This window comes from Empidonax traillii, unplaced genomic scaffold (assembly GCF_003031625.1).
Source record: "Empidonax traillii isolate 1590-97213 ecotype Southwest subspecies unplaced genomic scaffold, ASM303162v1 scaffold44:size1908036, whole genome shotgun sequence".
NCBI lineage: Eukaryota > Metazoa > Chordata > Aves > Passeriformes > Tyrannidae > Empidonax > Empidonax traillii.
In genome coordinates this window covers 33230-46258 of record NW_020955237.1, presented here as the reverse complement: position 1 = coordinate 46258, position 13029 = coordinate 33230, and the positions used below count along the sequence as shown (strand labels likewise).

Below are 13029 nucleotides of genomic sequence, written 5' to 3'. Positions count from 1 at the left end.
AAAGAAGTGCACCTACAAAAGTCTTCCCCACCTCTGCTTCTCCACATGCTCACATAGCGTTCCTTTCTTCCACCATTTCCAGTCTTATCACCAAACCTCCCACTATTTGTATGCCAGCTCTCTTGAAAGCTGCCATCCTTCCACAGCCTTTACAGATAATATCCCTTCTCTTATCACACTAATAAAATTAACATGATTAAGCATTAATCACTAACATAAAACATTCTATATGTATCTCTCTCCCTGAACATATAAAAAGTTAGTTTAGGTTGTTTGTAACACAGGTTGTAATTTCTCCTTATTAGGCCTGATGGGTTAGATTTTGACTTGTGATGTAAATCAGCACACTTCCAAGAAAGTATCTGATTTACATCACTTGAATATCTTGCTTGTCTAATTAATATGCATCAGAACATTATGCAGGAATGCTTTCCACATGGCGTAGTTGTCCATGAACTGAGTGCTACATCACACACATTCCTTCAAGATCTGCAATGTCAGAGGGGATGTCCCACAACACCACAAGTGCTATATTTGCACCTGTTCGGGTAGGTGTGATTGAAGCATTACTGCAGTAAGCATAACACAGAGACACATGCAGGAAGAAATTGCAAATGAGATGACATGAGATCTCCATAGGCCATGATCATCCAACAAGGAATATCACTCGTTTGCATTGTTTTCCGTTTTCTTTCTTGTCAACATGTCTGAAGGGGTTCTCCCATAGCACAGAAATACTTGGCAGAAAACTTAATAGATCCTGAGCTACCATTTTTCTGAGATCATTTCCAGTATTAGACTACATATGTCCTGCACACGAAAGTCATTTTATCTAAGAAAGGATGGGAAGCACACAGATACTTCATTTACCATACTAAAACAGTCTAAAAGTGCAATCCTCCACATGATAGGGTGACAACTTCAGTCTTCTTTCTTTCTTCCTCCTCAGGTCAGATGAGGACTGCAGCCATTCTGCTTCCTGAGTCCATAAACAAATTCTCAAATAACTCTTCCAGCTGAAACAAAAGAACAAAACTGCAACAAGAAAAAAAAAAAAAAACCTGTGAAGGACTGTGGAGACACTAAAAAGCACTGAAGTTTTTTGTGCTACATAACTAGGAAAGAGGCATATGGAGTTGGTTGCTGAGTTCAGACCTCAGCAGGCTTTCTAAAACTAATTCTAGACTCAGCAGCACTGCACAAGATATCACAAGCCTGTATGATCGCAGGTAATTACTCATACACGGTGCGATTTCAGCTTTCATCACAATACCAAAACTGTTACAGCTGCACACAGTAGCTGTAGCAACTGAATGTTTACTCAAGAATACTTACATTATCTAAATGCCTCATCTTAAACGTGCACACATGTAAAATTCAGCTACAAGTTAGCGATATACATACTGAAACTATATAGAAAAGAGAAAGGTGCCAAGGTACATAAACCAAGGTTTATCTTGTGAAGTTACAATTCCTGTTGACATGTGGAAGTTCAGGCTGTTGCAATCAAAAGGCGTGTTTGCAAGTCTAACATTTATAATTACACAAACATTCCCCCACCCTTAATGTCAAACACACCAAATGCCTTTCCGACAGTGAGAGGCTTTCCAGCTGGTGAAGAAAACAACATCAGGAATTCAATGTGTATATTATATAAAACTATTATCTATCTACATTTTCAAAGAAGATGGAGTTCATTTTTTTCCAGTCTGTAACTACTGTAGCCAGGTGCCAGAATAATAGATAATATAGACTGCAGTGGTTCATATTTTACTTATGCCTATTTAAAATATATTAATTGGTAACACAGACATTCTTCATCTGTCACAAGATTACAGTCTCAATTAACCAGGTATGAGCCCTTTGCAAACTGCTTACCAGTGATACAGAATAAAGTTCAAATGAAATACATGAAATCATAAATGGATCTTTCTCCTCTGAAGTTATTTTGACTTTGAAAGGCAAGAGAGTCAACCAAGATTGCAAGGGATCAGCAAGTAGCAATTCTGGCACTAACCTTTTGTATGACTTCGGAAAATCTGTCCTGGGTTCCTCCTCTTTCTTTTGTCTCTCTAGTGTTTAGACAACAGTGATCTTGGATTGGTAGTCAGGTCTGTAATCATGCCATGTTAGTAAAATAGCTTACCAAAGTGCCTGGCCTAAGAGATTAATTGCCTAGGCTTCTCGTGTAATTGGTAGAGAGCATGATCTATGTCTTCTACTGATCCATGCAAAAGTTTTTCTATATTCCTTTGATCATGTAGAATATTGGTTTAAAAAATACAATCAAATTTATACCTGTATTGCTCCAAAATAAAGAATTTAGACACGTTATTCATCCCTGATATACTCAGGGCTTTTTTTCCCAATAAATAGAAAATAATAAATAGAAAACCTCAGTGTGTCATTTATGAAAGCAAATTGAATACTAGAAGGGGAGGGGAGGCTAGAATACAGGTAGATTTGAATTACAGCTCTACCTGACTCAGACACATATTGGGGGAGAGGGAGGGAAGAGCCACAGGGAAAACTCCAAATAACAAACAGAAGTTCAAAATTAAAATATGCAGCATAGTACTAATCATATTACAACTCTCACTAAGATTAATAAAATTATAAATATTAGTAGCTGTTATGTTATTTTTACTATTCAGTTAGGCCACTTATCAGTAGCTGTGTTGAAAATTTCACATGCCAGCTGCAAGATCCACAGAGACCAAATCTGCCTGAAGTACAGACACATACATAGTTTTCCTCATGGGTCTCTCAGAGCACTCCCTGCATTTTCACAGTCAGTGGATAAAAATACTCTTTTTCGAAATCAGGAAAAAAGGTCAATATTCACAAGGAGCTGAAGCTCTGCTTTGAATGGAAACAAAATCTGAGTAACAGGGCTCCACTGAAACATGGCAACAGAACAACTGCAGACCTCCACTCAGCTACCTTTTCAAATACTCGAGGGTCACTGTCCCCCCTCATGCTCTCATATTAGGAGAGCTTGTGCTGCACCACAGGACTGACAGTTTCAGAAGCCTACCTCAGGACTGCTTCCTGATGATTGATTTAAAATAAAATATCAGAGAAGAGGAGAACTCAGAAAGAGAATCCCCCTAGTCACCAGTGAGCAGAGCAGAGGGCAGATGCAAAACAACCCACAAAAATATATTCTCCTTAGCAACAGCTGCTCCAGCAGTGGGTACAGTGGCAAAAAGAGGAGTTTTAAAGAAACTATAAGCAAGCCAAATACTCTTCAACTATAGTGATTTTAGGTTTTCAGAATAAAAAGTGCTTCATATCATATCTACTTCACTAGCTAACAAATGAAAGCCAAGTAGCTCTTAAGCATCAGGCTGATAATGCAACTGTTCTCAGACAAACAGACTGCAGTAATTCTTGAAGGGCAAATTAAGCACTTGGTGGCAGGACAGAAATGGGACTACTGTTGAATTTGGCTGCCTTTTCCAGTCCCAGCCTAAGAACATACTGCAGCCTAACAGTATGTTTCAGTATTTGTTAATCTTATGAGGTCAGTCTGTTGAAGTTAATTTTTATTGCCCTATCTGAAATAAGAGGAAATGGGACTCATTAAGTTACCTTTCCTGACCATTGCCTCAGCACACCTAGCTTCCTAGAGGATAAACTACCCTCTGCTGGAATAAGTGAGAATTTACAGGCACAAAAAACATGTCCTTAAATCTTGCAGACCTTCTTTGAAGCATTCAGCTGCAAATATAGTTCATCATTTGTTGCAGACCTACTAAAGCTGGAGCTTATTCCAGCGATTTTGCAGCCAGTGTCATGTTAGTGAAAGGTAACTGACTCACCTAATACGTGAATCATTCCCACAAAATTAGCCTTTTTCCAATGAGCTTAAGTAGATTTTTCTAAGAACTAAACTGCTGATTTACAAATAGTATCTGGTAGCTTATTGGTTTATATTATTATTTTCATCCTCTGGAATCTTTCAGAATTCAATAGTTAATGTGATACAATTCACCCTATGCAATACTTGATCACATATGGTAACTATGTAGTGTACAAAAACTTTCTGAATAATTGCAATAGCAACATTTATAAAAAAAAGCAAAATCTTTCCCAAAGAGCCCAGCCTCATCATTTATTCAGATAATTCTTCCACTGGATAACAAAAGAGCCATGGCATTCTACTAGTAATTATTAATCCATCCTGACAGCTAGAAACACTTTCAAGTCCAGCCCCACATTGGGCAGGATGGTACAAGAAGGAACTTCTATTAAACTTTCGGCTGATCATAACTCACATCTATCCTCAAATCGCATGCCCAAGCCAGCCTTCATGATGCAAATGTACAATACAGCCTCAGCATACACTAGAAAGGATTCTTCCCTCTTTCTGAAGATGGTCCAGGTACCTTCACGGAGAAAAATAAATTTCACCTCAAAATTACTGACCATCCTCTTGGAGTGCATCAGGACAGAAACAGAAAACACAATTGTACATAGGTTGTCTGCTTTCCAGAGAAACTTCAGTTTATTTTACATGGAGGTGTTAAACAAAAAACAAAGCCAAGTATGACAACAAAGAAAGGAATGCTACAAAACCATATCATGTGTTAAGCCACTTCCATGACTGTTAATCCAGCTGCAAAAATCACAGGTTCACTGATCTCATCACAGGTGCCTTTGGTACACAGCTTTTAAGAGCTGATAAAAGCTCCAGCTTTCAAGCTTCAGTTCTTTGTTCAAAGCCACAGAACATAGCTGTGAAACACACCCAAGGGTACCATCCTCACAGCTCCAGAAAAAGAACAAAAGGAAAAAAAATCAAAAACCAACCGACAAAAACCCCAAACAAAATAAAGCCTGATACTTTGTTGAAATTTCTGGCACATAGATACTGTCCCAGAATTACAGTCAGGATCCTTGGAAAGGGTCTTCAGTCTTAATATTTCTCCTGGAAAATCTGCAGAATAGCTAGAATGTGACAGGACCTGCCAGATAACTACTTCCTGTGCAATTGTTGGCTGTTTCTGCTTCCACCACAGCTGTTGATTACTGTAGTGCAACTCCTCACAACAAAATGAAACACCACACAGCACCAGCTGCAGAAAGCTAAAAAAAAAAAATAAAATAAATTAACCCCCCTCCCCCCCAAAAAAATTGCTAATATTTACAAAGTATATTCCAAAGTCCCCTGTAAAACTTATCCAGTATATATTTTAAAATACTACTTTACTTTAGTGAAGGTAGCAGTTTGTGCCCAAGAGGTATTTAACTCAAAATATTTTTTTCTGCATAGGGTCTGACTTAGCTGGCTACTTGTAATTCATCAGGTAATGCCTGAAATAGTCAAAATTATTTTAAGGACTCTTCTAAGAACTTCTCATTTCTGCTCTTGGCCTCTGAAAGGCAAGTAAAAACTGCTAAACTTCAAAAAAACCCCACAAAACAAACAAGAAACCAAAACAAACCCCAAAACAAAACCAGTATAAGCAACAGTTGAGAAAGAAGCTATTTTAACCTACACTTCTCCAAAGAAACTGATAGAAAAAATAACTTAAAAGTATTTTATCTATTAATGCAGACTTCATAAGTGCCAAAATAGAGCTATGTACCACCGCAGTGACAAATGCTATTACAGAGGAAAAATCCATTCAGTGTACTATAAAGATTAACAGCATCATTTTAATAGGGGGAAAAAAAAAAAGCCAAATTCAGTAGCATGATTGACTAACACAGAACACATGACTGTGAAGTAAATTACAGAGCTGTGTATTTTGGCATTATAGCGTCCCACGGGTGTGCAGAGGTGCCTTGCACGCCAGAGCACCACTAGATCCCCTGGCAGTGGTAGTTTGCAGCTCTTTCCTAGACAATCATGTAGCAAGAAGAGCAGGCAGGAATGGGACAGGACTGGTCTCACTCGCCAGAAAATTCATCCGCCCTGGGAAAGCCCCCACTCATCAAGATGTTTTATCAGGAACAAAGGAAGTGTACAAGAAGTGTTAGTAACATTGCTAGTAATACTGGTAATAACCAGAGTTTCTAAAAAAATAAATATTACTGTTACTATCTGTGATGATTTTATACAAAAAAAATGTGGGCAGGAAAGGATAATATTCTTTAAAATGTAAAATTTTTATCTACTTACAATGCTACTTCTGTCAAATGATGTTACAGAATTCTCACTTCCTTTGAAATATTTTTTTCAACCTACTCCTTGTGTAATATTTCTATTCTAATTATTCATTAAGAAAGATTGTTATGTAACATTTGGTTCAGTTTATCTCCATTGTCTATTAATAATGATTTTATTTTGGCATACAGACAGAGTTTACTCTAACAGTTGGGTTTTTTCCTGAAAAGTTTTATGTGTCAGAAGTACGACAGATGAACAAAAATTAAACAAAAAAGCAACAATAAAGTTTTCCCATACCCAAATTTCCCATGAAAAGAGAAAGGCTGGCAAGCTGTTAAGTCAAGAATGTTACTGAACTCCAGATATATAATGGAAGTTTAACATGCAAAATGTTTTTCAGACCTGCAGCGCGCTAAGAGCAGTCCAAAGTTTCCAAAACTGGCTGTATATACACTTCCACTGCCTGCTGAACACACAGCTCCTCTGGAAGCAGAGCTCATAGAAGCACTGCCAGAAAATACCAATCAGTTCAAATGTCTATGTGAGCATTTTGCTGTTAAAACCACAGTTAACACAGCAGGGAGACCTGTGCATGGTTTATTTGCCTATGTTCCAGCTGCCTCTGAGCAGTGCAGGTAAGGTTTTGGAACCATCAGCTGGCTAAAGAAGATTTAAAAGGAATATCACATGACAGCTGAGACACACTGAATGAATACGCCATGGAAGAAAAAAAAATCAAATATTTTAATTAAAATCTTTCATCAAGCTAGAACTATGACAGCAGCTAGTTACACAGCTCAACTAATTAGGCTATAGTAGTTGAGTCATATTTCAGAATTAACCTTCTAAAAATTGTAACATTATAATCAGAAAAAGTTTACTCTGAGGCAAGTTAAAGTAAATTCTAACAATTTTGTCTGTCCTCATGTTTTCCAACCTAGTAGTTTTTAAATTTGCTGGGGGGTTTCCATAGATGATTATCACTCCCAAGCTTTCATTTTTAATTAATTATTTTCTCACCCAAGCAGTTCCTCACAAACAGAAGTCCTTTAGTGGTTACTCAATGATACAAAGTGTGACATTTCAGCCGTGAGAGCATGAGAACTCATGCTACAAGTGGAATTTCTTCATTTTTTCAGTTCCACTTTGAGTCTCTTCTTTGCTCTGAAGACTAAGGATTTCACGATTATACATTTCATCTTGACTAGGAGTTCTACCATTAGTTCAGTGGGAAACTCCCAAAAGTTACTGTGTTTTTCCAATAACTCTGAAAGTTCTATACAGTGGGTAGACACAGTAAGCACACATGAAACCTGTCCCACAATTCTGTGGCTGATTTCTCTATTATCTAATTAAAGAATTAACATTATTTCACAAAACTTATCTTACTATTCTTGCACTCAAGATTATACTTTTGTTGTTTCTTCATTGATTTCCCTGATTTTGTTGCACTTTTTAATTAGTTCTTCAAATGCATCCATTATAAGACAGACCTTACAGAACAAAAGATAGCATTCACTCTTTCACATACACACTCATGTCTATGCACTCCGAGAACGACCTGTGTGCCCTTTACTATAGACTGAGCCTTCTGAAGGTACACAGCCTGTTATGAGATGGTATAAAGACTGGATGTGCAGGTAAGAAAAGAAGTGGAAAAAATGCAGCAACAAAGAAACACAGATAATTTCCTCTGCCTCTAGTCATCAAAAACCTTTGTACCACTTCAGGGAAGCAAGGTAATTCTTTCCCATACCGATAAATATTGCTACACCTATGCCAATTTAATCCCATATTATGGCCTCTAATGCCAGAGCACCAAAATCTCAGTGCAGGAAAGAATGACTATTGAGAAAGCACATGCAATTACACTTCCTGAATTCAGATCTTGCTCTGCGCCTGCTCTGTTCCTGGAACAGTCAGAAAACTGTTTAAAAGACACGAAAAAACAACCTTTGCGCTGCGCTTTCTTTGAGAATTATTTTGAAGTGCTTCTAATTTGCTTCTGAAAATTAGGCAAACCTAATTGAGCAACCTCTACTCCCACGTGTACCTCTGTGCTTGTGACAGAATTACTTTCTAATTTTGTAAAAGACAGCCGCCAATACTAGCAAAACGTAAGGAAGAGTGCTGTTTGTTTTCTCTGAGCAGACCAGATCGACACCACCACCATAGTTTCTTTATATGCGTTACGTAAAAGTTCTTTTTCTAAATCTGAATTTCAGTTTTCAAAGCACTTAGGTAACAACACTAAAAAGCTGATCAAATAAAAAAAAAAAAAAAAGCTTTTTTTTTCTTCATGTCCGCTCATACAACATTGAAAACTGAAACTCTTTGTTCTTTTTCCCACAGTACACACTTGTCCTCATATATTTTGTTTTGTCAGTATTTTTATCATTAGTATGTCACGACATTATCATGACTTTACTGATAGTAAGTCCATAGGCATCATGTTCATAGCCAAAAAAAAAAAAACAAAACAAAACAAAAAAACAAAGAGAGAGAGGGAGAAGGATAATAAGACTAAGAAATAATAGATTTTTATGACATTTTTCCTCTCTTTGTCAGAGAGGAGGTTCTTGTGAGGATATAAATGTCATGCTTTGTGACACCGGTTTTGTATCCTTTGTAGAACCTAATGTCACCAAGTGCACAAGAAAGGGCGTTAGACCAGCTGGATCTAGGTGTGAAGTCCAGTGTGAGAGTGAAAAGCTTCATCCCTCAGCCAAAAGCATTAGCACGGATCACTAGTACAGAAACACCCATGCACATACTTGTGGTCACAGGTTTTGTGTGGACATCTCTGGGCTAGGGACTACATCACCACCATCACCACTCGGGTGAAAGCCGCGCACAGGCACTGCATAAAGCGAATGCTGCCCTGCCATGAGCCCAGATAAGACTGAACTACAATCATAGTGCTCTGCCAACAAGTGCAGCCTATTTCCAATTCATACGCGATTGTCTCACAGTCAAGACCGAACAAGTTCTTGGAACATACAAATGCATCCCTTGAACGCACACACACCCTTCCTGTGCTCAGTACCCACGCAAAACAGAGGCAAGAATCAGGCAGTGTGTCAGTAAATCAGCCCTACATCAGATCTTTTCTTCGCAACGGGACACGGTGGTCACGCTGCCCCGGTGCCAGAGCACCGGCTGCCGGCCGGGATCCCATGTGGTATCTCCTCTGTGACGAGCAGCCCGCGTACGCGCGGGGGTCCCACGGGCTCAGCCCCGCTCGTGAAGCCCGGGCCCCCTTCCCGGCTCCCACGCAGGAGAGCGGTGGGCGCGGCAACTCCCTGGGAAACACCGCTCCCCCGGGGCGCCGTCCAGTGCTTTGGAGGAGCCGCGAGCAGCCCGTTCCCACACTGCTCACTCCCCGCGGGGGCACAGGGGGTCTCCGCTCGCGGGGGAGGGCGCGGAGCGCTGGGACAGGTGCCCGCTTCGCTCCCGGCTCCGCCCGGCCCGGCCCGGCCCGGCCCCGTTCAACCTGCCCCGGGCGGCGCGGCCAATGGCGCGCGAGGGCGGGGAGCGGCGGCGGGAGCTGCCCGGGCCGCCCCCGCCCTCCGCGGCGAAACTCGGCGGGAGCGCCGCGGGTACGGACACGGCGCCCGCTCCCCGCACGGCTCCCCTCGGCTCCGCACCACCCCGCGCACCGCCGGCCGGCGGGAGGGGGATGAGCCGCGGCCACCGCGCTGCCCCGGCACCTTCCCACGCCGCCCCCACAGGCACCCCCCGCACGCCCGCCCGGGGCCGCCCCAGCGCGGCGCTGAGCGCTGCCCGGCGTCGGAGCGAGAGGCGGTGAGGCGGCTCCGCTCGGCCCGGGACCCGATCCCCGATCCCCCTCCGGGCTGAGCGCGGAGCTGCGGCAGGAAGAGGCAGCCACGCACGGCTCCCCCGGCTGCGGTCGGTGGCTGCCGGACGGCACCCCGCTTCGGCCCCTTTTTAGGACTTTTTTTTCTCTCTTTAGCTGAAACACGCTACTCTTTTTTTTTTTTTCCTTTTTTCTTTTTTTTTTTTTTTTTTAAACTTCTCGCTCATTTGAATTTTTACTTTCTCACTAAGCAACTCCTGTCCCCCGCCTTCCTCGTTCTTTCCTTTTCGGAGCCGACCTTGCCGTCTGTGCACTCGCTGGCTGCAGCGTGGGCATCATGTCATTCGACCCCACCATCATGTCACCTGCGAACGGCTCCGCCAACGGGACCGCCAGCGGGGCCGAGGGCGGGAAGCCCCCCACCATCCCCACGGTCATGTTCATCTTCGGCGTGGTGGGCAACCTCATAGCCATCGTGGTGCTCTGCAAGTCCAGGAAGGAGCAGAAGGAGACCACTTTCTACACCCTGGTCTGTGGGCTGGCAGTCACCGATCTCCTGGGGACCTGCCTGGTGAGTCCAGTCACGATTGCCACTTACCTGCAGAACCGCTGGCCAGGAGGACCTGCGCTGTGTGAGTACAGCTCCTTCATCCTGCTCTTCTTTGGACTCTCTGGCCTCAGCATTATCTGTGCCATGTCTATAGAGAGATACCTGGCCATCAACCATGCCTATTTCTACAACCATTATGTGGACAAGAAGCTGGCAGGGCTCACACTCTTTGCCATCTATGCTTCCAACGTGCTGTTCTGTGCCCTCCCCAGCATGGGGCTCGGCAAATCTACCATGCAGTACCCTTACACTTGGTGTTTCATAGACTGGCGAACAAACGAGGCTACCCATGCAGCATATTCCTACATGTATGCAGGCTTCAGCTCCTTCCTGATCATGGTGACTGTGATCTGCAACATCCTGGTGTGTGTGGCCCTCATTCGCATGCACCGCCAGTTCATGAGACGCACATCCCTGGGGACAGACACCACCTCCAGCCGTTTATCTGACTTTCGCAGACGCCGGAGCTTCCGTCGGATGGCCGGAGCAGAGATCCAGATGGTCATTCTGCTCATTGCCACTTCCCTGGTGGTGGTCATCTGCTCCATTCCTCTGGTGGTGAGTAATATCGTACAACCTTACTTCTGTTCCATCACCCACACTGTGAAGTCTTTCTTCCTCCTAGTCTGAGCTTGTAGATTCCAATTTAGCTGGTGTCTCAAAGTGTTATAATAACTGAAAGGCTGTTAACATACGGGCATGATGGAGAGAAAGTTGAGTAGATTTATATTTACACAAAAAGAAATATGCTTATCCCAAGTGCTGGACTCCTTTGGCTGGTTAAAATAGAGTGCCAAAAATTCTCAATGATTGTTCTGCTGTTAAGCTGGAATCTGCATAGCAAAAATCCTATTGAGAGCTAAAGGCACTTTAAAGGTCACCTGCAAAATTAATTTGTGATGAGTGAGTTTTGGGTCTGGCCTGCATTTCTGGATGTTTGGTGTGTTTTAAAAATTGTGCATACTGTTGCTGAACAGCAAGGTATGTGCTGTACAGTGGTCCTTGATGTGCAGAAGGAGGACAGGGTTGTGTTCACTTGGCACCAGCTACGTTCAGAGTGCTTCACAACCAAAACCTGAGATAAGCGTCCCCTCCTCAGGGAGTTCATGCATGATCTCTCAGGTAGATCCCACAGAGACATCCCTCCAGGAGCTCCCCACACAGTGGGAGGAGTAAACTCGGTGGAACCACCTGTTGGAGTATTTCTCAGTTAAATATGAGTGTTGAAGGGATCCGGCCCACATAAACCTTGAGATCGTACTGAAATGTCAAATAACATTGCCACTAACCATTTGCTAATTTTCTGATATAATTAGTGTCATTAAACTGAACACTCGGAACCCATATTTTTCTATTCCTCCACCTTATCTCCCAGAAAGACAAACCCTAACAAAACCCACCAGCTGCAGGCTTAGTTCTAGCTTGGCATCCACAATAATAAAGCTTGGCAACCCCCTGTCCTCCTCTGACTCAGAGACATTAAACAAGTAGCTGTCTTGCCTTATTTGCCATGTTCCAAAACACAGTGTCGGGACCCAAGCAGCGGTTGTCAGACAGAAGGGTGTTTTTGGAAGGATTATTTTAAGGTTTACCGTTAGTAGGGTGATCCTTCTGTCACAGAGAGGGTACAATGTATGTCAAATACGGCTGGCCACCTGGGGATGCAAATCAGCGTAAGGAAGTGTAGAGAAGGGCATGAGAACAGGACTCAGCTGTCAGCAAGTTTGTCCCCCTCAGCTCAGAGGAGCAGTAATCACAAGGGTTGGGCCAGTTTTACCACATTACTAACATAAACAGGAGCTAGTGAACTGTGGCTGTGCTGGAGCACCCGTGCCCCGGCTGTCGGCTCCTGTCCTTCGGCGTTGTCACTTTGCTGAGGCATGACCGAGCACGATGCCATGTGCTCCTTGCTTGACATCTGAAGGAGGTCGAGAGGTGCTGCCGGAGCTGCACAGAAGGTGTCCCCGAGAGGAGCACAGGCGTTAGACAGCCTGCCCTTCAGTCCAGCTCCAGAAACTGCGGGAGTGAGCTGACTGGCTGCACCGGGATGCATCAGGTGGCCGAATCCTGGACAGTACTAAGGGGTGACAATACTTAATTTGATTAATTTAGTAACAAAACAGCTACTTCACGGAAGGAACACTGCTGCATTTTCAAAAGAGGTGCTGGTAAATGCGGGGAATAGGTGGTGTGAATTAAATAGTGTTGTAATATGATGGACTTAGCAGTTTCAGAAAAAAGCCAAACCTTATCCTGTGGCAAAGCAGCTAGAGGAAGGCTGAGAAGTCTGGAAGTGAAATGCAAAATGAAATAGTTTATATCCATTTGGACCTAGGCCCCTAGGCAGTCTTCTACATAAACCTAAAAAAAAAAAAAAAAAAAAAAAAAAAAAAAAAAAAAAAAAAAAAAAAAAAAAAAAAAAAAAAAAAAAAAAAAAAAAAAAAAAAAAAAAAAAAAAAAAAAAAAAAAAAAAAAAAAAAAAAA

At 42.5% G+C, this 13029-nt stretch overlaps 1 protein-coding gene across 1 annotated transcript in view; it reads left to right on the top strand.

The window, feature by feature from the left end:
• Window positions 1-10149: 10149 nt before the first annotated feature.
• PTGER4 (prostaglandin E receptor 4) overlaps window positions 10150-13029 on the top strand; it is a 10644-nt gene continuing 7764 nt past the window's right edge. The window contains exon 1 of the mRNA XM_027878685.1: window positions 10150-11103. Coding sequence (XP_027734486.1) covers window positions 10273-11103 — 831 coding nt within the window. The 5' untranslated portion in view covers window positions 10150-10272. The remainder of the gene's footprint in view (window positions 11104-13029) is intronic.